At 43.9% G+C, this 25,451-nt stretch overlaps 11 protein-coding genes across 11 annotated transcripts; 8 read left to right on the plus strand and 3 right to left on the minus strand.

The window, feature by feature from the left end:
• Positions 1 to 292: 292 nt before the first annotated feature.
• V865_005034 (uncharacterized protein) lies at positions 293 to 1,983 on the plus strand (the record flags this gene model as incomplete). Its single annotated transcript, XM_066228807.1, has 7 exons — positions 293 to 334; positions 408 to 483; positions 541 to 668; positions 754 to 889; positions 959 to 1,192; positions 1,329 to 1,592; positions 1,760 to 1,983. The coding sequence occupies 7 exons, from the start codon at positions 293 to 295 to the stop codon at positions 1,981 to 1,983; spliced, it is 1,104 nt and encodes a 367-aa protein (XP_066084904.1).
• A 365-nt stretch (positions 1,984 to 2,348) lies between these two features.
• On the minus strand, positions 2,349 to 3,917 carry V865_005035 (uncharacterized protein; the record flags this gene model as incomplete). Its single annotated transcript, XM_066228808.1, has 4 exons — positions 2,349 to 2,913; positions 3,043 to 3,155; positions 3,303 to 3,406; positions 3,476 to 3,917. 4 exons carry the CDS (start codon positions 3,915 to 3,917, stop codon positions 2,349 to 2,351), a joined length of 1,224 nt encoding a protein of 407 aa, XP_066084905.1.
• A 403-nt stretch (positions 3,918 to 4,320) lies between these two features.
• On the plus strand, positions 4,321 to 4,569 carry V865_005036 (uncharacterized protein; the record flags this gene model as incomplete). Its single annotated transcript, XM_066228809.1, has 1 exon — positions 4,321 to 4,569. The coding sequence occupies one exon, from the start codon at positions 4,321 to 4,323 to the stop codon at positions 4,567 to 4,569; it is 249 nt and encodes an 82-aa protein (XP_066084906.1).
• Positions 4,570 to 4,839: 270 nt separating this feature from the next.
• Positions 4,840 to 5,642, minus strand: V865_005037 (uncharacterized protein; the record flags this gene model as incomplete). The annotated part of the gene is made up of 5 exons (XM_066228810.1): positions 4,840 to 4,882; positions 5,031 to 5,113; positions 5,179 to 5,185; positions 5,284 to 5,437; positions 5,528 to 5,642. The coding sequence occupies 5 exons, from the start codon at positions 5,640 to 5,642 to the stop codon at positions 4,840 to 4,842; spliced, it is 402 nt and encodes a 133-aa protein (XP_066084907.1).
• Positions 5,643 to 6,042: 400 nt separating this feature from the next.
• V865_005038 (transcription elongation factor S-II) lies at positions 6,043 to 7,679 on the plus strand (the record flags this gene model as incomplete). Its single annotated transcript, XM_066228811.1, has 7 exons — positions 6,043 to 6,111; positions 6,205 to 6,267; positions 6,365 to 6,557; positions 6,657 to 6,935; positions 7,034 to 7,123; positions 7,221 to 7,330; positions 7,437 to 7,679. The coding sequence occupies 7 exons, from the start codon at positions 6,043 to 6,045 to the stop codon at positions 7,677 to 7,679; spliced, it is 1,047 nt and encodes a 348-aa protein (XP_066084908.1).
• A 974-nt stretch (positions 7,680 to 8,653) lies between these two features.
• On the minus strand, positions 8,654 to 10,730 carry V865_005039 (uncharacterized protein; the record flags this gene model as incomplete). The annotated part of the gene is made up of 5 exons (XM_066228812.1): positions 8,654 to 8,694; positions 8,784 to 8,953; positions 9,063 to 9,487; positions 9,717 to 10,137; positions 10,264 to 10,730. The coding sequence occupies 5 exons, from the start codon at positions 10,728 to 10,730 to the stop codon at positions 8,654 to 8,656; spliced, it is 1,524 nt and encodes a 507-aa protein (XP_066084909.1).
• Positions 10,731 to 11,822: 1,092 nt separating this feature from the next.
• On the plus strand, positions 11,823 to 14,560 carry V865_005040 (ATP-dependent RNA helicase DBP2-A; the record flags this gene model as incomplete). The annotated part of the gene is made up of 9 exons (XM_066228813.1): positions 11,823 to 11,825; positions 11,905 to 12,007; positions 12,087 to 12,104; positions 12,210 to 12,297; positions 12,353 to 13,303; positions 13,361 to 13,452; positions 14,054 to 14,084; positions 14,159 to 14,311; positions 14,371 to 14,560. The coding sequence occupies 9 exons, from the start codon at positions 11,823 to 11,825 to the stop codon at positions 14,558 to 14,560; spliced, it is 1,629 nt and encodes a 542-aa protein (XP_066084910.1).
• A 650-nt stretch (positions 14,561 to 15,210) lies between these two features.
• V865_005041 (uncharacterized protein) lies at positions 15,211 to 16,582 on the plus strand (the record flags this gene model as incomplete). The annotated part of the gene is made up of 6 exons (XM_066228814.1): positions 15,211 to 15,372; positions 15,462 to 15,617; positions 15,726 to 15,787; positions 15,862 to 16,198; positions 16,302 to 16,393; positions 16,462 to 16,582. The coding sequence occupies 6 exons, from the start codon at positions 15,211 to 15,213 to the stop codon at positions 16,580 to 16,582; spliced, it is 930 nt and encodes a 309-aa protein (XP_066084911.1).
• A 1,318-nt stretch (positions 16,583 to 17,900) lies between these two features.
• Positions 17,901 to 18,880, plus strand: V865_005042 (uncharacterized protein; the record flags this gene model as incomplete). Its single annotated transcript, XM_066228815.1, has 4 exons — positions 17,901 to 18,065; positions 18,179 to 18,322; positions 18,388 to 18,458; positions 18,529 to 18,880. The coding sequence occupies 4 exons, from the start codon at positions 17,901 to 17,903 to the stop codon at positions 18,878 to 18,880; spliced, it is 732 nt and encodes a 243-aa protein (XP_066084912.1).
• An 813-nt stretch (positions 18,881 to 19,693) lies between these two features.
• On the plus strand, positions 19,694 to 21,026 carry V865_005043 (uncharacterized protein; the record flags this gene model as incomplete). The annotated part of the gene is made up of 6 exons (XM_066228816.1): positions 19,694 to 19,861; positions 19,985 to 20,134; positions 20,207 to 20,268; positions 20,339 to 20,654; positions 20,727 to 20,815; positions 20,906 to 21,026. The coding sequence occupies 6 exons, from the start codon at positions 19,694 to 19,696 to the stop codon at positions 21,024 to 21,026; spliced, it is 906 nt and encodes a 301-aa protein (XP_066084913.1).
• Positions 21,027 to 21,780: 754 nt separating this feature from the next.
• Positions 21,781 to 25,105, plus strand: V865_005044 (uncharacterized protein; the record flags this gene model as incomplete). Its single annotated transcript, XM_066228817.1, has 14 exons — positions 21,781 to 21,874; positions 21,976 to 22,277; positions 22,352 to 22,405; positions 22,478 to 22,593; positions 22,657 to 22,798; positions 22,901 to 23,302; positions 23,372 to 23,501; positions 23,565 to 23,695; positions 23,758 to 24,136; positions 24,196 to 24,273; positions 24,343 to 24,483; positions 24,556 to 24,661; positions 24,798 to 24,927; positions 25,010 to 25,105. 14 exons carry the CDS (start codon positions 21,781 to 21,783, stop codon positions 25,103 to 25,105), a joined length of 2,301 nt encoding a protein of 766 aa, XP_066084914.1.
• Between the last annotated feature and the right edge of the window lie 346 nt (positions 25,106 to 25,451).

The raw sequence follows: 25,451 nt of genomic DNA on the forward strand, positions 1-25,451 counted from the left end.
TCACTATTCACAAAGACGAAGGCACATGTCCAACAAAGAAATCAGAAGATCAACAAGAGTATGTACACTGTACTTTACTATAAGCATCCATCTACACGTAAGCATATATATCCTACGCGCAAGGCATCTGTTCCAGAGTAACGTCATACCCAGATTCATAGCTCTGCCGACGGAGATATGCTCAATCTCCATTCCGCACCGGATATGTTGAAGGACGTGTTTTGTAAACAAACATTTTACCATGTCTCGCGATTGCTTTTACTTTTATCTTGCTTTGTAGCTCCATTGCGACATGTCATCTACAAGCACAAGCACAGCGAAGAGTACAAAGAAGGTCAGCGCCCCTTTCCATAGGCAGCGTATAGCGAAAGACATTTTAGCTGATCTCGTCCATATTCGTCATACAGGTAGGCAAGGAGAATGCACCTCCTTCTCGATCAACGAAGAAGACCGACATGGAGGAAGACGGGGACGGAATGGAAGGTGAGATCAATTGCATGGATTCATTTTTGAGTGACAGCTGACGTAGAAGTGATATAGGTGTATCGGAAGGAGATGACGTTCCGAGGAAAGCGAAACCATTAGCTAAATCTCAGACATCAAAGCCATTACAATCTACGAACGGGGACGAAGACGATATCAAAGAGCTGAGGAGGAAGTTGGCCACAGTGAGTCATCGCAGCTAGGTTCTTCTCTTTTTCCCCTTGCGGTAAAGGATTTGAAATAGCTGATGTCGAGACTCTGAGTGTGTAGGTAACAGCAGAAAGAGATCGATATCGTACACAACGAGATACCTATTCGTCCCAATTTGAAGAATTGACCAAATCACGTACAGAGGGTGAAGGGCTGTTTGAGAAGTATAAGCAGAAGGCGGATCTACAGGCGAAAGGTCAGCAAAGTCTCTGTTTCACATCCCCATGTAGGGTACTGGCAACTGATGTTCCATTGATTTATTTAGCTCAAAATGATATCATAGCTACCCAAACTGCCTTGACCGAGAAATTACAGGCTAAAGTGAAAGCACTCGAAAAAGCTTTATTATCGTCACCATTTACTAATCCAGATAAGGAATTGCCAATTGCGGGTGGACCTTTCGATCCTGGTTCTGGAAAATCGGATGTGAAGGATGTGAACGCTTTGAAAGATGAATTGATAAAGCTGAAGAATGATAATAAAGCCAAAGATACCGAGAGTACGTGTCATCGTTCCTTTTCCCATTGTTCGACCTCTGGCAATAGATGAATCACTATGTTATCAACCTATATACCCTGAAATAACCTAATTCTACGGATAAGAACAATACTGATTATACACTCTGTAAACAATAGTACTAGAACTTCAAAAGCAGATTCAAGCCGAAGTGACCTATTCGAAATCCCTAATCGAGAAACAGCAACTAAATTCATCTACCAACAAATACCCTTCGTCTAGCGCTGCCGTCAATACTTCAGCAGAGGAAGCTGCCAAGGACGCAGCCAGTTTGGCTTTATACGAAGATCTGACGCTGTTGAATATTACCAATGTTAAGATCAGACCTGCTAGGATAGGGAAGGAGGAAATATTCAATTGTTTGGTGTGTGTGGATGGAAAGAGTAAGTGAATGTAACTTTTGACTTTTTTCAAATAAGTCTTAGAACCGACCTTGTACGAGCCGAACGATCAATTTTATAATCCCTTCTTTATCTTTTTTCCCATTGATAGCAATAATCTCTTCTTTCATCTTCACTAACACGACCCAACCTAACCTAAAATTTGACAGGTCTAAATTTTAAACTCCGATGTTACCTCGAACTCGACAAATCCAACCCATCTCAACCGAAATACAACAAATCAGTCCATTATCAGCCTGAATTACTCCAACATGAATCTGAAGAATTCATCAAACAGTTGGATTACTTTGCCAACGAATTCGTCTTACCGAGAGATCAGCTGGGTGGGTTCTTCATGGAGATGAGGGCCAAAGTGAGCAGCGAGGAGGAGTAATCGGTTTCATGGCAATATCTCCGATGTCGAATATGAGGGTTGAGAGGGATTAGGTATCATTCAAATGGAGATTGATTCCAAGTTGTTTTCATGTCTGGTACACAGCGTTGTGGTATTACTTTTGTTATCGACGGTTTTTGGGTTTCCATTGGGTATTGGTCTTGTTGTGTGTTTTAATCGTAAAGCAATGGACATCGTATTATATACTATGATATACTCTTCGTTCAGGATGAATCTGATTCCATTGAATGTTCTGACTCGCTATTCACCTCGAATCATCCTTGTGTATACACCTAAATTATACAATCAAGAATGATTGTAAATCTTGACCTATCGATACGATAAAACCATACAAGAATCGAGACCTATCTCCTCTTCCCACCTCTTTTCCCACCTCTTCCACCTCTCCTCCCTCCATCACCCCGCCCTGCACCATTCACGCTCTGTATCTCACTCCTACTCAATTTCAACATCCCATTCGAGAATTTACCCACACCCAAACTCAATCCCCTCGCTCTCTCCGAATCATCTTTAGTCCTACCCTGCATACCCTTCTTCTTACCTACTTCTTTACCTATATCTGCTCTCTTCACCTCCCTTCCTCCTCTGCTCTTTCCACCACCATCTGACAATCCGCCAAATCGTTTATCTATATTCCCTGCTGCTCTCTGTTCTTCCCTCTGGGCCTTTTCACGCTTTTGCGCTTTTTGCATTATCGCCGTTCGTATATGAGCAGGATGTTTGGATAGTTCTGCTGATCGGAGAGAGGATATACCTTCACCTGGTAAGTTGAAGGATGCAAGTTCCCTTAGTCGACCTTGTAAATGATTCCTTTTTTCACTTGGTCGATTGGCTTTGTCCAGTGTGTCGGTGGGGAGGAGAGTGGTAAGTAACATTTTATGTAGTGTTTGATCAAGTTTGAGATTTGACCTAGACGGAGATACGAGACACAAGGTAAATAAAGGTCAGAGAATGTCTGATTGGTATATTTGTGTATGATGTGTTGGAGAATTGGATAGATATGATGAATGGTATGTTGAGATGAGACTGTTGACCCACTGTTCATCCAAATCATCGTCTTCCGAGCCTGCTCTAGCTCTCTTATTCTTTCTGAGAGTGTTATACCCGTCATCCTCAGGTTCGAGTCCCATCATCTTAGCTGAGTTACCGTTCTACATCCCATGAAGCAAGAAAGATTAGTATACAAAGCTGTTAATGGATATGTTGCGTAACGATATAAATGGAGATATCAAAGCGAAACAAGGATTTAATGTAGTACACGACCGTATATACATGTACTGGACAAAGGGTGCACTCACCATGAATGCTTTTCTTTCCGCTTTTGACATTCCCATGTCCCTCTTACTACCTACACCACCATCAAATATCACTTCTGGCACTTTTGATGCCTCCTCTTCCAGAACTATCATGCAATTACGAATGAGTACGAGTTGATGTATGTTCTCGAAATGTTGGTAGACTTTCAACTCACCATCTTGATCAATTCCAAATTCATCCTCACTATCCGTGACGAAACCATCTTCCGCACCCCATCCATCATCCGATATATATTCTTCTCCTTCTTCTCCTTCATCATCATCCAAGCCAGATCCGGATTCAGAATCATAATCAAAATCTTCTTCCAAAGCCCTCTTCTTCCCTTTGAAGGTGTTACTACTCTCCCCTTGAGTCGGTAACGGTGCAAGTCCAAGCATTGCTCGGGATTGAGCTTCGAGGAGAGCTAACATTGCTGATTTGTCGTTACCGTGAACATCTCCTTCATCCTCCTCGGAATCAGAGTAAGAGCTGGAGTTGGAGCTGGAAGGGGTTGATGCTCGAGGTCGTTTGGAGGGAGGTAAAGCTTTAGCCTTGCCTTTGCCTTTGCTGTCCATTTTAATCAAGGAAGGAGGAGTTTTCGATGATGGTTTGGCCATTTTCTGTTTTGGTCTCAAGGGTTTTTTGGATAGTTGGCTAGTCATGCTGTTGGACCTCTCTTCGTACTTGATATCTTATGCTGGCTGTACGGTATTGTCAGATATATAGTTAGGAACCACAGAAAGAATTGATGATTTTGAAATCTTCAACCTTTTGCTTTCTACTGAGGGATGATACGATACTTTCCCACGGTATTCAATCTCGATCTCATGGTCTGCTTTACGCACTCAGCAGTAGACAACCGCTGTTACCATCTCTGGCCACACTCCATCTCATTCAGATACATACGAACGTACAGATCAGTTACTAGCATCAAGGACCGGTCCAGATTATACTGCAGGACAGCCCATAGCAGAACGATAATAATACACAGCCCTCGATTGACAACATATCACACTCGCAATGGCCAAAACATACCTTCTCTCGCGCACGCTCGACCCAATCTTAGGTGTATTCACAGGTCTACTGGCATTCCACTTGAACGAGACCAACCCCCGCTCGGCACCTCTACCTGGTCATACACTTCGTGAACTCGTTGCGTGGAAATGGACTCAGAGTAAGGAGCTGAGACAGCAGAGGGACAGGGAGGATGAAGGTGATTGGGAGAGGGTGACGAGGGAGTTGGGCGTAGCGGAAGGTGAGAGGAAGTAGGTTGTAGCCTCAGGTGAGTTTAGTGAATTGACTTGGATTGAGAGGAGGTAAAGAGATTGAGAGCTGATGTCTAGGTGCAGTCTGTAGTGTTTTCATGAAACAGATGGACGACAATAGGGAGAAGGAAACGATGATAGGCGAATTGTACCGTATGTCAAGCGTACCTGGATATCAGAATCTGATGGGGAGAAAAGACCGTTGTTGTACTACCAGTAAAGACATCAAATGCATATATGTATAATCCCTTTATCCCATCATACCAAAAGTGATTTAATCCCTTACTCTAACACCATGTTGTATCTTTGGACCCCATCTAATTATCGTCCCGTCGTGAATATGTCACGAAAGGGAAATATCGGGTCAGCATCAGAAGGTAAAGGAGAGACAGAGAGAGCAACATGATCATTAGCGCTGTGGATATATGGGAAATCACAATCATAACACGTAACTTAATGACTTACCCTCTGAACTTCTTTGGCGGTCTGGGAGGTCTGATGAATGTCGATGGAGCAGATCCTTGAGAATACCTCGAAAAAGCCCATAGCTAAGGCACAAATCATTAGCATAGCCTTCCTTGTTTCTATCCTATCAACTGGATATGTGACATACGAGATACCTATATTCGAGATATCCAAATCAGCTTACTTCACTCTTTATCAGATAGAAAGAACATCCATGATTATCTAGAGATGACCATGACAAGCTAGAACTCACCTTCTCTCCTTTACCGATAATCCAACATCATACAATTTCACAGTCCTCATCCACAATTCATTTAACTTCTCCCACGATTCAGAGAACGCCTCAAGTTTGGTGTCTGCGTTCCTACCTATTTTTGATAATAGATCCTGAGGTGTAGGAGTTTCGGCTACACCATTCGCGACAGTTCAGATCTATCAGCAAATGCTATAACGACTACAGTACCGTGTCTTCACTGGAAGAAAACACTCTGACTCACCTGATGCTCTGAGGGGTGCTTTGTCCATTACTCTGGTAGTCGACGATATCATCCGACTGCTCAAGATCGCGGAAGGGAGTTTGGAAGATGATGCTCGAAGGGATGGTAAAAACATTGTGAGTTTCGCTTGTGCTGGATTCGATTTGGAATAATTTTTCCTGTTTCTATTGGTGGAACCTTGAGCAGTTCTCAGATTGATCCCAATGATAAGATATACAAAGTAAGATAGCGAAGAGAGAAGGGTCTTGTCTTGACTGCGTCTATAAGGAAAAGCATCTTGATTCCTTGATTTCGACTTTTACCAACATTCTGGTGTCATTACGTAAGTCGATCTTGAAGTGGGATATTTCCGTTGCATGAATCCCTCCTCTATTTACATCCTGACCTGATTCTTGAATCTACAACATTACTCTGACTATTCAAGATATTCTGACCGACTAGCATATAACTGCACTCAGCGTACATCAGCTGCTATTGGGGACACAGGAGTCGATATATCGAGAAGGCAACAAGAGATGGATACGAACACTCTAACACGACTCGTCAAAGAGCTGAACACTGCTAATGCAGATGGAAAGACCGATGTGAGTTGCAAAACAGCTGTGTAGAACCATCCGGGATACGTCGAGCTGTGAGGCCACTGGTGCTGATACAGTATCTATCTTGTTATCTTATAGGAAGTTGTTAGGATATTGAAAAAGCTCAAAGCAGAGGTAGAACCTTCAGAAGATCTCTTACGAGTCAGTATATTTCCCTTGGGGTTTCCCTTCCTCCTCTTCCCACAGTCTTTTCATGCTACTTCTATAAGAGGTGATGACTGACTATGGGTACACTTAGTCATCAAAAGCAGGTGTAGCAATAGGTAAACTCCGATCATCTTCCACTTCATCCATCTCGAGTTTAGCCAAAGAAATAGTCAAATCATGGAGAGATGTGATAGAGGAGAATAAGAAGAAGAGGAAGAGGGATGATGGTGATGCCAGTAGCACGAAGAAGGAAGAAGGTGCTGCTAAGCGTGTAAAGGCGGAAGGTGAGCCAAATGTCCTTTTCCTCCCCATGGACAATACCTTCATACAGCTCTTGTTGATACTGATAACGATGACATGTCGGCTTACTCCTTTGTGTATAGGCTCTTCAACAGCCGCATCACCCTCTGCAGCATCTCCCAACCCTTCCACACCAGACATCAAAAACGAAACCAATTCCAATTCCAAGAAATCCCCTTCGGCAGATTCGCCCCGTCAGCCTCTATCTACCATCGACAGTACTAGGACAACTCCCCGTACGGCCAAATCGGACGGTGTCGATAAAAGTTTACGGGCAGATAGTTCAGATGGAGCTGCTGATCCGGTGAGGGATAAGTGCGTGGTGATGATCTACGATGCGTTAGCGGGGGATAGTACGGCTCGTAAGTGGCAGGCGTTTCTGCGTCAGACTATGGCAGCAACTTCAGAGATAAGACAAAGGTCTGATTGCTGATCAATTATCACTTGTTGGGCCATTCAGAAAACAAGATCTTAACGGAACGAGCAGTGGGAATAGAGAAGTATGCGCATAAAGCGTTGAATTACTCGACAGGAAACGATTATAGAGGAAGTGAGTGATATAGTGATAGTTTAGCTTTTCGCACCTGATTGTGATTACAATTTTTGCGAAAAAGCTGATATCTGATTTATTATCTTCGCGTCTGCAGAGATTAGATCACTATACCTCAATCTGAAGGATAAAGGTAATCCAGCATTGAGGAATGAGATTGTTCTGGGATACATCAGTACAGAGAAAGTAGCCAATATGTCAAAAGATGTAAGTATCTCCTTTCCCTTCTAAAAACGTAGATTACCAACATAAGGTATAACCAACATGATGTCTTGCTTATACTAATGATTTTTTTTTTTACGCATTGTTCTAGGAAATGGCATCTGAATCCGTCCGAGCACTCAAGGAGAAAATCGCTTCTGATAATTTGTTCAAAGCCAAGGCGGTTGGTGAAACTCAAGCTGAAACGGATGCGTTCAAGTGCGGTAGATGTCAACAGAGGAAATGTACTTATTATCAGATGCAGACTAGGTCAGCGGATGAACCTATGACTGTGAGTGAGAACTTGGCCCGAATATGGAGATTGAAAATGCTGATTAAGCTGTCCCCCTTGTGACTGTATTAGACTTTCGTAACGTATGTTATCTCATTCTTTTGTTTGGTCCTTCCCGATCCTGAGCATTTTGAGCTGATGTCTTGCGTATGATGATCCTTTATCGACTGGGTTACACAGATGTACAGTGAGTTTAGTTGATTCCATCTTCTGTCATTCTCAATCAAAAAGACGAGAATATCTTGACTAATTGAAAATCTTGTTAAACTTACTTGCAGAATTGCGGTAATAGGTGGAAGTTCAGTTGATCGAGAGATGTTCAGGTCAAGGGGGAAAACCAGACCAGTGGTGTTCATGTGTGTGTGGGTGTGTGTGTGCGTGCGTGTCCAAGTAAAGAGTGGGAATGTTGTAATCCTGATTGGACCCAGACTCCAGCTCATAATATACGATCTACAATTTGGGTTATTTATGCGATTTAGTTGATTGGTGCTTTGTGATATACACCTAGAGATACACACTGTACTGAAATGCAGAAAATCAATGAGATGTGCTGAACGTTCACGACACGACTGCTTTTTTGAATCAGACTGTGATTACATTCTGTATTATGTGTTTTATCACTAGATTCGAACGCAGCTCGCAAACGCTTTTGTAAAGCGAGAATAAGTGAAATTATACCTTGAGATTGCATGATTATACGAGGATGTATTCAACGAAGAAAAATAATATCACAACAATTCTCGTCATTCAATATTGGAACAGTTCACAGTTCAATGGAAAAAGATGATTTTACGTTCGGAAGCACTACATATGTTTATATATATATGTATCATAGTATGATGCCGATAGAGAGAGAAGGTGATACACCCCTTTATGGTGAATCCTGTAGAGGATGCATTTCTGTTCGAATGTCGATAATTGCGTAAGATGACTCTTTTTTTTAAGGACAGGATGTTATATAATATTTGACAGTAGTATCCTCATCCTATCGTGGGGATGAGGTTGTCGGCCAATTTGATTACAGATGAATTCTCAGTTTATTTCTTCCTCGCTCCATCACCTTTCCAACTGCCTCTGACTATAATCGTCAACCAGACCAGATGACATAATCAGTTCTCCCTCCCTTGATCAATCACTATGAAGAATGAAATAGACAATCTCACTCACAGTTATGCAACACATTAGCTTGTACACTGTCTGGTCCCTCTGCTCCGAAATCAGGTTGACCACCAGGACTGAAACCCGTTATAGGCAATATCAGGACGTCGCCTATTCTCAGAGGATGGTTGAGTCCTCGGAGTCGATGCCATGTTACGTTATATCGAGCGAGGAGGAACCTATATTTGAATGTAAAACATGATCAGATATAACCACCAAAGATGATCTGTTTAAGAATGAGGCTAATCGATGTAAGATGAAGAAGTGAGAGAAATGATCACCACTTACGAAAGTACACTATCAGTAAACAACCCGGGTCCAGTCCACTCCATAACGTTCATCGCCATATCTCTATGCTGATTCTGCAATTCCTGTGCGTCCCCTTCCCTACCTTCTCCTAATAATTTTTCAATCTCGGCTGATCTCCAATTCTCCCAAGTTTCCACTACCCTCGTGGCATTCACTACTCTCCTAACTGCGTCCAAAAAGATAGGATGGGAAGGAGAAGAAGATAATGTCCATTGACAGATTCCCAGAGCTCGTGGCCATCCATTCTCCCAACCTTCGTATGCGTGTACATCCACATCTACACCTACTATCACAGCTGGATTCGTGGATAATTTGGATTTCCAAGATTGACCATCTGTGGATGATAGGTCGAGGTATTCGACGGAGTTGTGGCCCCATTGTTCTATTGGGCGGATGGGTTGGGTCTAAAATGATTGAATGATGTAAGTTAGTCTTGAGCCTTCCTCTTGAAAGCGACATTCACACTGATCGGACGCAAATTTCCATTAAGACAGGTACCTCTCCGCTCCGATTACCGTTATCCGTCATGATAATCTCATCCATACTATGCCATTCAGCTCCATCTACAACTACCTTACCCTTCACTTCCACTCCAGACCAACCACTTAAAAAAGAATGAAACTCGACACTCACATCAACATCCGAATAAACCCCACCCATAATCAAAGGTAACAAATACCTCAGGAAATCCGCTTTGAGTACACCCCTATGCATATAATCCCATGCCCAACTGACATCAGATTTCCTGAAATGTTTCAACATCCACTCATGCGCTTGATTATCATCTAAGAAGTTCAGTTCCCAACCATCAGGTTTGTTCATCTCTGTCCATATTTTCGTCAGGTCGTTATCCGGGTTGAACTCTTTATCTGTTTGATGGATGTACTTGTAGGAGATCATCGAGGTTGGGGGTCGCCTTGTACCGGATGATAGCGGGTAGGAGGGTACGACAGCATCATAGTGCGGTGGAGAATGGTAGAATAGTGAAGAGAGGAGGGGGGAATGGAGAGGCATAGGAAGTGAAAGAGCGAAATCGTACAGGCGCTGATAATACCTATAATGACGAAGGGAAAAAGGGAAAGATTAGCCTTTTGCTCGTCATTCGAGTGGACCTATTGGATATTCGCTTGATGATAGACAGATCTACCAAATTGATATCTCAGAATGGACTCTTACTCACTCTCTCGTACCATCCTCTCCAGCCTCGAATCCCAGCCTATACCTGCCCTCTGCTACCTCTCCTAAATCTTTTAATCCAACATTGGACGGCCTCCACCCCATCTCCTCTGTCAAACCCCAATTAGTTGTATCTATCTGATTAGGTCTAGAGGGGTTCCCACTGCTACTGGTCGGAGGCTCTTCTGAGCCAACATCCACATCAGGGAAAGATATCGGTTGGTGGAAGTTAGGATCTGTGTACTGATCATATGGATCTACAACCTGTTTCTGTACTCCATTTTTACCACCCGGACGTAATGTATAACCGGTTATGACCAGTAATACCAGGCCTATCGCTGTAGCTTGGAATAACTTCTTCTTTGTCGAACTTGACGTCTTGAGCAGGTCAGGTGAAGAGGGTGATGAGTTGGTTGGAAGGAGGGCATATCTCTGAGAACGGAGGGTGTCAAGGAATGAGGAGAGTGACATGATTGGTGAGGATGAAGAAGAAGAAGAGGTGGGAGGGAAGACTGTTATTCTTGGTTGACGGCTAGCCATGAACGGTGTGGTGAAGTATTATTGGTATGCAAGTTGATGATAAGGTGGTTGCTTATCGTTGGGTAAAGTGCTGCGACTGACAGATGATATATAGTTGCGCAGTGATTTTGCTTTGACTTTTTTGTTCAGGTATATCGCAAGCAAAATGTTTGGTCGAGTCGTCCTTTCTTTAGCCTTGCTTTCGCTTTTGGTTCTAAGAACGATTTGCAGATGTCAAGTATGAGAGGTTATAAATGTTGAAGTAGGTTAGTTTGGTGAGCAACATGTCTTATTCAAATGGGACATTGCGCAGCCACTACAGAATTCACCAAATGTCATGTTTTTCCATTTCCCATTTTTCCTTTGTGTGTATGTCATGGATTCAGGGTTTCAATCACTTTTGTCCCTTGCCATTGCCGATTGGGTTCCAGCAAGAGTAGTAAACAACCGACTCTCAAGTGGACCAGATATCTCAATTGAACGACATAGACATAGAAGAATACAAAGGAATTGAGGAGCCTGTCGATCATATCCGGAAACAGGAATTACTGTATTCCATACTCTCCCAAGAGATCGACGTTTGTCTCCAATTCTGTTGATTGCGTTATCTTGTCACCTTATCAACTCTGAATAACGTTCAGTGAATTATCCCAAACATAACATGCAGCCTTGCCGAAAACGTTAACTTTGCTGCAGCATGTGTAAAGCGGAGTTCCTGACGACGGGTGCCACGTTTTGCCACTTCTTGAATCGCCGCTCCAACGAGGACGGTGATATGGTGAAGAGATAGCTCGTCGGAGGTCTCCGCCATGATAAGTTTTTTCTGTGTGTGTTTTCATTTTTCATTTTTTCTGATCGCGAGGGTTACACCACCTACCCATTCATTCCATTCCTTTTATTTGGACCTGTGCTTTCTTCATCTCTTCTTCTTCTTCTTTCTCTTCCTTCATCTATCTTATTTGAAATTCAGCCAAGCACATCGCACAGGCTATCAATCATTCTTTATCACTCTCTACAGCAACTCACTCTCTGATTACCAACAACATGGTACGTATTATTAGCATTTCGCCACTGCTTGCTCATTGTCATCTGATCAATCAACTAACACTCCTTTCTCCCTTTGTAGTCCTACGGTGGTGGATCATACGGCGGTGGATACGGTGGTGGTAGTGGTGGCGGATACGGCGGTGGTGGTGGTGGTTACGGAGGTGGTGGTGGTGGTGGTTATGGTAAGCATCTCATCCATCCCCAAATCAGATCCTACGGTGTAAAATCCAAAGGTAACCGATCATTTCCCGTTCTTCGCAGGCGGCGGCGGATCATACGGTAATTATTCTGGTGGTTCGGGTTATGGCTCTTATGGAGGCACGTTCAGACGATGACTTGATATCGTCGTTTTCGGGATACGCTGACATTCTTTATTGTTTATAGGTGGTGGCGGTGATAGAATGGGTAACCTCGGTGGCGGTTTACATACCATCGATTGGAATCACACTAACCTTACCAAATTCGAGAAGAAGTGAGCCTCTCCCTTTGCATAGGTGAATCTAAGGTCAAGCTAACCTTGCGTGCAGCTTCTACGTGCAAGATCCTCGAGTTACTGCTCGAACCGACGCTGAAATCACTCAATTCCGAGCCGAGAAAACCATGAAGATCCAAGGTCAAAACGTTCCTCGACCTATCACCACCTTCGAGGAAGCTGGTTTCCCCGACTACATCCTTTCCGAAATCCGAGCTATGGGTTTCACTGCTCCATCAGCCATTCAATGCCAAGCTTGGCCTATGGCTCTTTCCGGTCGAGACCTTGTCGCTGTCGCTGAGACCGGTTCCGGTAAAACCATCTCATTCGCTCTTCCCGCTATGGTTCACATCAACGCTCAACCTCTTCTCGCTCCCGGTGACGGTCCTATCGTTCTCATCCTCGCTCCTACTCGAGAACTTGCTGTGCAGATCCAAACTGAATGCACCAAGTTCGGTAAATCCTCTCGAATCAGAAACACCGCTATCTACGGTGGTGCTCCCAAGGGTCCTCAGATCCGAGATCTTCAACGAGGTGTAGAAATTTGTGTAGCTACTCCAGGTCGATTGATCGACATGCTCGAATCTGGTAAAACCAACTTGAAGAGGGTTACCTACCTCGTTATGGATGAAGCCGATCGAATGCTTGATATGGGTTTCGAACCTCAAATCAGAAAGATCGTCAGTCAAATCCGACCTGATCGACAAACTCTTCTTTTCTCCGCTACATGGCCTAAGGAAGTTCAACGCCTTGCCATGGATTTCCTTCACGACTTCATTCAAGTCAACATCGGTTCTATGGAACTTACTGCCAACCACAACGTTACTCAACACGTCGAGATCTGTACCGATTACGACAAGAGGCAGAAACTCCTCGGTCACCTCGAGCAAATCTCCAAAGAGAACGCCAAAGTCATCATCTTCATTGCTACTAAGCGAGTCGCTGATGATCTTACCAAATTCCTTCGAATGGATGGCTGGCCCGCTTTAGCCATTCACGGTGACAAGTAAGTCTGATTGTCAACCCCGTTGGTAGTGGAACGCTAATCCTCATTCATTCATAGACAACAAGCCGAACGAGATTGGGTGCTTGCTGAATTCAAATCTGGTCGAAGTCCTATCATGCTTGCTACTGACGTTGCCTCCCGTGGTCTCGGTATGTTTATGATCCTAACTTCTGTTCCTCCCCTTCCGCCTTCGCAAGACGATCTTGACTTCAACGCACCGGCGCCTTATCCGCAATCGCTGTACGCAAAGCTATCAAGAGTCGTGCGCTCAAGTGATCCTATCCGATAGGGGTGATATGCGTCAATTCGTTTTGTTCTCTGATGCGTTGATCACGCCTACATCGTCATCTGTCGATGTCGGAAGTGATCAGCAATTCTGTTTTAGAGAACTAACCGTCTTTATCCGCTAGCACCCCTTCAAGGATCTCGAAGGCGCCAACGCGAGTTGCTATCGACTTGAACGTCCGCACAGCTACCACTTTACCTTCCTCAGGGGTTGTGCTAGCTTGGTCGTTCAAAGCATTACTCACAACGCGTTCTCTAGCTTTGCTCAAATTCAGTGAATGACAGGCGCCATCAGATTGTGTACTTTCAAGTCAAGTCGTCAAGCGAAGCTACTGCCTCTTGCTACGATGAAATAATACTCATGTCTGTGCCTTCTTTTCCTCTTTCTGCTTGTTCCTTATCCAATTTCATCTGTTCAAATGGATGTTTTTGTTGACGATCGATGAACTGCATCTTGACCAAAAGATGTCAAGGACATCGGTTATGTCATCAACTAGTGAGTTCGCTATGTTCTCCATCCACGAATTCCATATTTGTCGGTGTCATTGCTGACTTCCGAACTCCTCACAGTGACTTCCCTAACAACTGTGAAGACTACATTCACCGAATCGGTCGTACCGGTCGAGCTGGTCGAAAGGGTGTCTCATACACTTACTTCACCGCTGACAACTCTAAGCAAGCTCGTGAACTTGTTCAAATTTTGAGAGAGTCCAAGAGTGAAGTGTGAGTAATAGTCATAACTCTATTTTTGATACATGCTGACAATGTTCTCGTTTTCTCAGTTCTCCTGAGCTCGAACAAATGGCTATGTACGGCGGTGGTGGTGGTGGTAGAGGACGAGGTGGTGGTGGTCGAGGTGGTAGAGGTGGACGATATGGTGGTGGTGGTGGTGGTGGCGGTGGATCCTATGGCTCCGGTGCCAACGGATACGGTGGTGGTGGCTCAGGAGGAGGTTATTCTTCCAGGTGGTAGACAGTTTCTGTACTGACCCTTACCTCTCTCTGACTTTGGAAGCCTCTTCGTTCTGTCACGTTCCGGGCTATAGACACATGTAATATCACTCATTTTCATCAGTTCCATACGGTCTCATATAGATATATAGTTCCAACCTTGGTCATCTAATTAAGGACAATTAGGTGATTTGAGGAATATACCAATAGACCATCATGCAGACTTATTTGACATAATATAATTACCGTTGGAAACCAATGTCACCTGGACCCAACCCCCTAGTATGCAAAGGATTTGGAGTCTGTCATCAAGTGAATACGAGTAATAAGACAAGGCTCAGTTGATATGTTCGGTTGGATGAGTTGCGGATATTCAGCATATAGGGGAATTTACGTTATCTGTTAACCTTACACGTTCCAACATGAACCCTGTGAAAGGGTTATTTACCGGTATGTCACCCGTCCGCACCGTTTATTTGTTTACAGTTCTGTTTGTTTATTGATATTCTCGCATCTCTCTTTAACCGCTATGGCGTTCTGTAAACATATGAGGAATGTACTTATGTCTAAGGAGGAAAATTGTTGAAATAACGCCTTTTCTTCATACCTGTTAAGACTAATCATACTGTACTGACTAATATTCGCTCATTTGAATTTCCTCGTCTCGACACCATGAAATCCCTCACTTTGACTTCGACACCTATCTTGCTCTTTGTCGGTCTGCTATATAGCAGTGTAGCTCAGGCGTATACCTTTGTGGGATGTACGACTGTAGTCTCACCTACTACTGGTGATCCAGATTCTACGACTGTATCGAGTGCAGCTCTCTGCAATGTGAGTAACTCTCCATATCCTATATCCGCTAAGTCAATCATGAATTACAGTATTATACTGACCTTTTCGGGTGTTTGTTATGATAAAAGAATTATTGTGCTCCGACTGCAGACTCAGCACCGTACTTCTATTTCAATGTCCAATCGTCTTCTTGTGTCTGTACGAGTCAGGCTCCAACCGCTCCCATTTATTCGACATCGGCTGCATCGGATAATATGGGTAATTGTGCAGCTGGTTATTCTACTGTGAGTGATTTCCGGCAACACAGATAAGATCGAGGTCCTTGGTCATAAACACGAAGGGCTAAGCTAATGATATTTATTGATCGATCATTCGCGATGACATATATGTAGGCATACAAGATAGCAACTACTTTCACCTTCAGTATGTGTGATGGAAGTGCCGATCCGTCTTCGTAAGTTTTTCTCCAATGAGTCGCTAGCTACTGGGTCCCATAAGCTAACAGAATTGATTTTACTTGTGTTCCAGGTCTGTTACGAACTTTGTCAACACCCCAGGAGACTGTTTCACCGCCTGTCGAACATACGGTCAAGCAGCTTTCAGTGTGTACAGACCAACCAATCAATTTTATTGTCTTTGCGCCGCATCGTCGACGCCCACCAACACGCAAGGTACCGATCCTAGGAACTGTGGGGCTAGTGGATTCTTCCTCTATTCACATAGTGCCGCATCATCCGCTTCAGGTCTGGCGAGAAGACAGTTGAAGGATAAGTTGGATGTGGCTAGGAAAGAGAGACAGAAGAGGGAGAGGTTCTGTCCGAAGGGGTTGATTGCTTGTGCTGTGGAAGGATGGGATTCTTATGAGGTGAGTTCAGTTTCTTCCTAAAGACGGAAGAATCCATCGTTCTCTCAAATCTCACACAAGAGATGGGTTGTAAGACAGAAGCTGATCGACTTGGTATTCGCAGTGCATCGATACCTCATCCGAACTTGAGTCATGTGGAGGATGCATCTACGGTGAATATGGATCTTCTTTCAATACCACATCAACAGGAACAGAGTAAGTCTTCCATACCTCAATCGCTATTTCTCGTCCGAAATCCGAACACTAATTCGAAAATTTTGTAGCTGCTCAACTCTGCCCGGTGTATCGTTAGGTGCTGTAACATGCCAAGATTCAAAATGTCAAGCTCACGCATGTAAGAAAGGGTATGAATTGATTGGAGGATTGTGTGAACGACAGATCTAGGGAGACTCTTTGCTCACTGTCAGAGCTACTTACTTCATTGGGATGGACAATCACATATATATATATAGATTCAATCAAATTTCATCATGTAGGTGTGATCGCAGGATTCACATCAATGCATTTTTGGGCCATAGAATCAAAGTGTCGTTGTTCACTCAACGGGAACCGTTTGCATGATTCATGAAATAATGTTACCACTGCTGCTGTTGATCGCGATATCCATCGCCAGTTTGTTCTGGACCGCTAGTCGCTTGTTTCGTGCGTTGCCAGATCCTTTGAAGAGGGGAACTGACATACGGAGCATCTCACGAGAACCATCGGTCTGTGACTGAACCAGACGCCCTAGATGATGCATGTCATAGCTATAGCTGTAAGTCATGACAGCTCGAAACGTCTGTTCCTCGCTTCCCTCACCCATCATTCATCGGACTTCTTAGTTGCTGATATTCGGGTCACCTATGACGGTTGATTCCATTCGGTGGGAATAACGGGTGCCTAATAAAAGCGCAAAGAGAAATCACAAAATTCTTCAGTTCGACGCTCAATCGACAGGCTGCCACATTCGAGGTTTCAATCAACATGACAACCTTATCGATATCGGGTCCGATGATATACAGCGAGGAACGAGGTGTTTGTGATATCTACGAAGGAGTTGATATACGTATATCTTATTCTCGACTTCTACTGAATACTTATCGATAAGATCAGATCAGGTCACCTGCTCTATTCACATAAAGATAAAGCTAAGTCATAGGAACAGTAACAGTGACAGGTACGACTTATCGTTCGATGTCTAACACAAGATAACGACGTCTGCAACCTGGCCGATGGAGGTGACGGTCCAATTTCGGAAGTTCACGTACGATTCCTCTTCTGTTGGACCCCCTGTACTGTGTGAAGAGAGAAGTATATTTCATTTCATGTACGATTGTCGATGTATGTCATCTGTGTCTGACTCTGAGTCTGTTATCAACTCAAATCTTGTACATTCCGTCGCCATGACCGTGTAAAGCGATACATCCATACATTGACGATAAGACAACGATGCTGAAGGTTCGAAATCAGATGCAGATCTTTCCCATCGTCGTTGATCACTTTTGAAAGTGAGAAGAGCGTTATCTCAGCAGATCCATGAACCGTTGAACAGATGATCTGCTCCTTCCTGTATAAGTATACTGCAGCGCAAGGAGATTTACCGGTTGCAGAAAAAGTATAAAAAGCTATGCAGAAAGCATCAAATCGTCCCCTTCTTTCAACGATATAACACAACTTTTTATAACTGACATCCTATCAACTCGATCTAAACACAACTTAAGCTATGACAAAATCACTCGCCGTGTCGCTTTACCTGATTGCTCTATCTCTGACGAGTATACCAGTATCTTCATACACCTTCATCGGATGTACAGATATCCACAAATACAAACCTCAACCTAATGATCCCAAAGCCCATTATGCGGGAGGGACTTCAGCGGGATGTGCGGTGAGTGAGCTCCAAGCAACGTCCCTACCTCTCAGCTTTTTCGTTTTGTCTCTTGTTTGTTTCGTTCATGAGGCCAGATGAAATATTGAGATTCCCTCGATTTGCTTTACTAGACTTATTGCTCTTCCCTCGGTACTCCGTACTTCTATAACCAGTATAACACCGGCACATGCTACTGCTCTTCGGTATCACCTTCAGCCAATCAATATACCAATGGATCAGGTGATCAAGCTGGATGTGAAGGAAGCGATTACGAGGTGAGTGAAGTGACACCGTACATATTCACGCCGTGATTCAAGATACTGACTTATCGGTAATGCAGATATACGCAATGAAAGATCACATCAAGTCATTCAAGCTAGAAGGATGTTATACCACAATCACCACAAGCCAGTAAGTACATCCCACTTCCCTCTCACCACTGATGTCAGCGATGTTAATTTGTTTGATATTACGATGATAGAAATCCGGGAAGCAAACCAACTCTCGAAGCATGTTTCGCCTCCTGTCCATCTTCAAAATCAGTAATCTTCTCACCCAACTCTGATACCAACACTTTCGACTGTAAATGCGATCCTAGTGCGAATATCAATAGCCCAGGAGGCGGTACGACCACATGTGGTGAATACGGTTGGTTCGCTTACTCCAGATCTTTTAGCGATAGACGGATGGAGGATAAGAGACGGTTAGATAAGCAGATGGTTCTTGACCAACATGTAGAGGAATGTCAAGAGGAGGAAGAAGAAGCGAATGGCACGTTGAGTGATCTTACAAAGGTTGTGGTTGAGACTGTTATAGATCTGTGTTTTGTATAACTAATTGGATTTGTAATCCGTTTGATCTGATCTGATTCTCGAACGGTGGACATGCTTGTGTATATGTATCGGTAGAAAAACGATTAGTATAAATCAATAGCCTTTTGTATGTTTGGATGGACATGTACTACTCAATGATGATGGGGATGTGGTGCTCACACCATGTTCGGGAAAAGAGCCATCTTGCAAAATTGAGCATCCTGAGCTCGACTTACACTAATTACCGATCAACAATGACGTTAGGGTATATCGCTGTTAAGGCGAACTTTGGGAATACCTGAGAGGTAGGTTGATCCATGCCGTAATTTTGAGTTTTGAGTTTTCTGCATATCGTCCTTTCCAGTGGTAACTCAGAATTTCAAGGTTACTGACCCTCATGTTTTTATCCAAATATCGCTGGACCTGTATCATCAGTCGATCCACTATGATGATCCCTTTTCAGCAATGCAGAAGCTCATTGACATCTATCCTTCTAGAGTCGGATCTGGATGTACGCCAATCACCAGAGATATGCCATAAGTTCAGCATCATAGGCTGAGAACAGCATGTCCGAAGATTTGTTTGTCTGTTCGTTGTTTGCTTGTTTGCTTGTTTGCTTGTTTGCTTGTTTGCTTGTTTGCTTGTTTGCGTGCTAGATCACTTTGACAGGATTCTTCATGTACTTAAAGAGGTCGTCGGACAGACACATTCCTCCCCATCTTCCATCTTCTTTCATCCTTGCACTCCTTCTCAGTACCCTTCAACTTGTTCTCGCATTTTCGAGCGATTGAGAATAAACCACACTCATTTACATTCCAACATATTTTGAACACCATGTTCTCATTTCCAATCTCTGTGTCTCTTCCCCTGGTAGCTCTACTAGGTTCTACCTTCTTGGCGACATCTGTCAACGCAGCAACCTACATCGGCTGTACAGATTCAGTCATAGTCGGGTCGAGTAATCCACCTTCTTCCACTCAAGGCAACGTTGGGAAGTGCGAGGCGAGTCTGGTTTATCATCATCGTTGCTGTGGAGTCGACAGCCTTCCTTTAATCCAACATGAAAATAGCTCTCGTTGACCCATTCCAAGGAATCATGCAACATGCTAAAGTACCCATTGACAGAGTTATTGCGCGGAAAATTATCCCAACCCTTATTTCTACTATCGAGCAGACCTCGAAGTGTGTTTCTGCAGTGATAATAGTCCAGGTGCCGGTATCTATGATCCAGGTTCAAGCAATCTAGGCGGTTGTGCAAGTACTTCTGATTATCAGGTGAGTTGCCATATAGTCTTCACCTACAGTATTCATTCTGCTTTTCTGAACGCAAAATATCATATTTGGCAGGTTTACGCGACGACAACCTCATTCGAATTCCAAGGTTGTTACGATAACATGGTGACCGATAAGTAAGTCATCTATCCTACTTCCTGTCCAAATTGTACGACAAGATGACTAATATATTTTGGATTTGAACAGAGCACCAAGCGACGTTATCGAGCTTGAAGACTGTTTCGCCGCATGTGGTACCGAAGGTTCAGCAATGTTCTTACCGGCATACAACTATGATCTTTTCCAATGCCGATGTAACACCCCAAATACCATTTCCGGAGTGAATGAGGTCACATGTGGACCCAACGTTTGGTTCACTTTTACACATAGTGCCGCAGCAACTGCGAGTGGATTGGCAAGAAGGAACTTGAAAGAAAGATTGTTAGCTGTTAAAAGACAGAGTCTTACCCTTTGTCCTGGAAATGCAAAGGCTTGCTCTGTACCGGACACTGGAGCTTATGAGGTGAGCTGACCACATATTGACTGGTGTTCGCTTGATATACTGTAAGCTGACTTCTACGACAAACTCTTATAGTGTATCGATACCACTAGCGAACTTGAGTCTTGCGGTGGTTGCATGTTTGGCGAATTCCAATCTTCAAAGAACGTCACGCTTGGAACAGAGTAAGCCTAGTCTCTTTCTTACACATATGACAGTCCGAAGTATCTATCTCACATGGAGCTGTCCGTTGATGTACCTTCTTTCCATCACAGTTGCTCATCTCTCCCTGGTATCGCTCGTGGAGCCGTCACATGCCGCAATTCTCAATGTGAAGCTTTCGCTTGTAAGAAAGGGTACGAGTTGGTAGCTGGTCTCTGTGTACCCATAGCGTAGTCAATACCTGCCTTCGCATGCTTCAGATACACTTCCTACCTCCTCCCTCTATACTCTTCTGGGCTCGAAACGGACAATATGCATTCCATTCACGAACACTGAACACAATCCAGGTTGATACTCAAGGAACGCAATGGTCGTTCGTCACCAATGAATCCCCTGGGGGGGCTTACTGAACACAGAAGGGCGGACGCTCGTCGTCCCAGTCCCACAAGTAGCATACTCAACGTTCGATCATGTGCATGAGGGGTTCCCAATCTGCGTCGCATGCATTGAACGGATTACTGTATCACTCTTCGCTTGGATCTGCACTGCCACACACAGGTGGTGATTCCAAAATACTCCCGTTCTGAGCTGGTCTGGTCGTCTGTCGTCGCCACGCGTAAAGTGACTGACTCTGTCAAGAGCAAGAGGGCAAGAGGGATGTCATGTTGGGATTTGATGATCAAAAGCGACTCAACTCTATATATCTCATACATCATCAACGCAGATCACACGACTGTCAGTCTCATCTTACTGGCATCATAGCCATCACTACCTTTTCCGAACACATCACACGCCAAATCGATACCTTGGCTCAAAGGACAGCTAACTACAGTCCTTCAACCCACATATCCCATTCATTTGATTGAAAGTGAAACGCCATCTTCACTTGGACTCCAATTCTCATTAATTGTTTATACATACGTGAACAACAACAATATCATAATCGAGCATAGAGTTCTGACTTCAAAAGTGGAAAGAGCGATATACGATGGAACAGTATCCAGATGGATACGTCGACGTCAAACGTCCAGGTGTAGGTGGGATGGACGATGACCAGTATTCATATAGGTCAAGGCAGTATTGTGAGTACCTCCTGCCAAACAACTAAAGCCCATATATACCCTGTTGCCTTATCAATCCATCTTCAATATGGAAGGTATTGACATACCACGCCCTCACATAGCCCAAGATGCACCTCAACCACCCTCACCTACAAAACCCCAACTTCCCCATGCATCCTCCTCTAGCAACGCAACTTCCTCTTCGCATTACAACCACCACCAGGAAAACCGACATCATGCCAACACCATATCCAACCCCGAATCAGCGAATGCATCGCGTCCTAGTTTAAGTAACGATAGGAGGCTGTCATCTGGCTTGGGAGGTGGAATGGGTAGTCTGGGAAGTGTAAAGACCGCTGCTCAGGAGGATATAGTTCCCGTTGGTTTCGATGAAGGCATACTAAGAGGATTATGTGAGATTGATGTGAGTATTCATCGTTACTCACCTGTCCGTTATATGTGGATTCGTTGAATGGCTTACGCAGTGACTTTGGATAGGGCGCCCTGCCGTTGTTAGCAGATAGGATAAAACAGAGTATCGCATCTTGTAAAGTAAGCTTTCGCTTCTTGATTATACCGCTTTCAGGAGGTAATAGCTTACATCTTGTTCAATCATCTTTGTAGCAAGTAGCAGTCTTTTTTCGATCCCGAGCAGAGATAGAGGAGAAATATGCGAGATCCGTCACTGAGCTATGTAGAACTACGGGAGATGTATATTCAAGGGCGGATTGTAAAGCTGGGTGAGCTCAATTTGGACCTTTTCTCGAGAGAGTCGCCGTAGTTAACACTCACTTGTGTTACAGTACATTCGTATCTTCGTATCAGAGTGGGTTGAAGTTGCAGGAACAACTCGCCCAGAATAGACTTAGATTTTCGCAGAGGTTGAATGAGATGAGTGAGGAGCTGCTGAGTCTGGCTAGGGAAGGTGAAAAGATGAGGAAGGTTGTGAGTTGTTTTTAATAATCTAGTCAGACTACCACCCACATTACAAGTTTTGCATACTTCATATGGGTGCTCGGCCAAGCTGATTGATTTTTCACGATACAGCACAAAGATAATGGTGCGCGATATCAAGGGATCCTCCAAGAATCCGAGACGGTCATGGATAAAGCCAAAAGCCGGTTCGATGCCACTGCCGAAGAACTAGAAAGACTTCTCGTAGCTAAAGAGGGTGAATCATTCAAGGATGCTGGAATGAGGTCTTCCGCTTCCACATCGTCGACGTCGACTTCTTCGAATCCTCAGGGAGGTGGAAAGAGAGCTTTAGGGAAAGCAATGACTAAAGGTGGTTTGTTATTCAAGGGCAAGGGAGCAGGCTCGATACAAAGACAGGAAGATGATGTTAGATCTCGGATGGCCCAGGCGAGCGAAACGTTCAGAAAAGCAGTTTTGGAAAGTCAGGCATTGAGGCAGGAATACTTCAATTTCCAGTTACCTAAAATCCTCAGAGTAAGCTATCAACAACCCTTTCACGTCTCTAGCTCGGGAGGAACCAGCTAACATGAGTGTATATGGCAGTTGCTCAAGGAATGCGCGGATGAACTTGATCTTGGAACTCAATACCACCTGACAAGATATGCTTTCCTATATGAATCAACGCTAGTGTCCGAGGGTACCACTCTGAACCCAATGAGTGCGGCTGACGAAGGTAAGCTGTTCAGAGATGGTAATCTTTCAGCTTGTACTTATTTTTTGTCGTTGAATACGATAGGACCCGGTCTCAAGACGATATATGAGAGTATAGATCATCGAACAGACTTCAAGTCGTACATGCAGAATTATGCCGTTGCTAGGGGCACACCGAAGGGACCAAGGAGGGATGGACCTTATGAAGAGGGCTTTGTAAGCTAAATTTCTCACATCAATCCGATGATGATAGTTTAACTTGTGTGTTGTTCGTCTAGTTACCGCCCCTTCCCCCACATATCCAAAAATCTGTCGATGCCGCCTCGCAACCTCAGCCTCAACAATCATCTTCATCTCAACCATCCCACGTATCTCAAATATCGATTGGTTCCAACTCGACTGCTCTCTCAGCTTCTACGAACGGTACCACCCACCCATTCCCATCAATGCAAAATACCGCATCGTATGGCCAACAACCACAGAATCCGGGTCAAAATCATATATACGATAATGGTTCTTCGGAAGGATGGGTACCTCCCGGTATACCTGCTTCGACAGGCGCTACTTTCGGTGTAGATCTAGGTGAACAGCTGAATAGGGATGGGGTGGAGGTGCCGAAAGTGGTCGAGAAGTGCGCTCAAGCGATAGAAGCTTATGGTGGGTCGATGAAGTTAATCAATGCTATGACATGAAGGCTGATGGTCTTTCGGTTATAGGTTTGGAATCTATGGGTATATATAGATTATCTGGGACGACTTCGAGAGTGCAGGCGCTCAAGAATGCTCTTGATAAAGGTGAGCAATGTCATTTGGTATCGATGAAATCAAGGGCTTACCGTTGATTCTGTCCGTTTCCTCATGCAGATATAGATAATATCGATGTGATGTCAGATGAATGGTCGGCGGATATAAACGTAGTTTCAGGTGTTTTGAAATTATGGTTTAGGGAATTACCTGAACCGCTCTTGACTTATGGGTTGTATCATTCGTTCATCGAAGCTGCGAGTGAGTGAACCATCCATCTCACTCTGATGGACGGCTCGGTGAGATGGTTTTTGACACTGACAATATTCATAGGGTACGATAATGATCGATTGCGTCATATTCGATTACATGAACAGGTCAATGAGTTACCTGATCCTAATTATGCGACATTGAAATATTTCATGGGTCATCTGGATCGGTCAGTTGATTTCTTCTGTTTACCCACACACCCATCCATCTCTTGGTCTTAGATGATGACACATATAAGGGTAATCTCGCGGGGGGTCGACTCGTATCTTCGTGTGTTACACGACAAGCTGACAATTTCAATACAGTGTACGAAGGAAAGAATCGATAAACCAGATGTCTGTATCCAACTTATCTATAGTCTTTGGCCCCACACTGTTGGGTGCTCCTCCAGAAGAAGGTGGATTGAATTTGGAACATATGAGTTTCCAATGTAAGGTGAGTTGACCAGAACGTATCTCAATAACCGTAAATGTTTGTAACTTACATTAACTGATTGATACTTTTGCTGGGTATCTAGGCAATCGAAACTATCTTAGAGAAATATAATGAGATTTTCGTAGAAGAAGATGGAGGCAGTTTAGAAGGTGAACAACCACAATCTGCGCAGGCGTAGATTCCCTAGAAGTCGATTGTGAATACACTGTTATGTTATGTTTTTATGAACTTTCGAACAATGTAGGACAGTATCAAGTGTTCATGTTCTTTTATATAATTGGTCTGATCATTCATCATATATGAAATGATACCCAGAGCAGTGATGTTTTGAATATACCCTTTTATATGATGTGTTACGTTTCCGGCTTATATGTATTAGTAGTCAAAGGGTACTACCATGAGTATGGATACTTTAGTCTTCGTAGATGGATATGATGAATGTAGGTTGATGTAATTTCGACTTAGATGGCAATGAACTTGATTGTAGATCTATCACGCATCTCACTCAGTCCGATTGCAGCGGT

The sequence above is a fragment of the Kwoniella europaea genome, chromosome 1, assembly GCF_036810445.1.
Source record: "Kwoniella europaea PYCC6329 chromosome 1, complete sequence".
Lineage (NCBI taxonomy): Eukaryota > Fungi > Basidiomycota > Tremellomycetes > Tremellales > Cryptococcaceae > Kwoniella > Kwoniella europaea.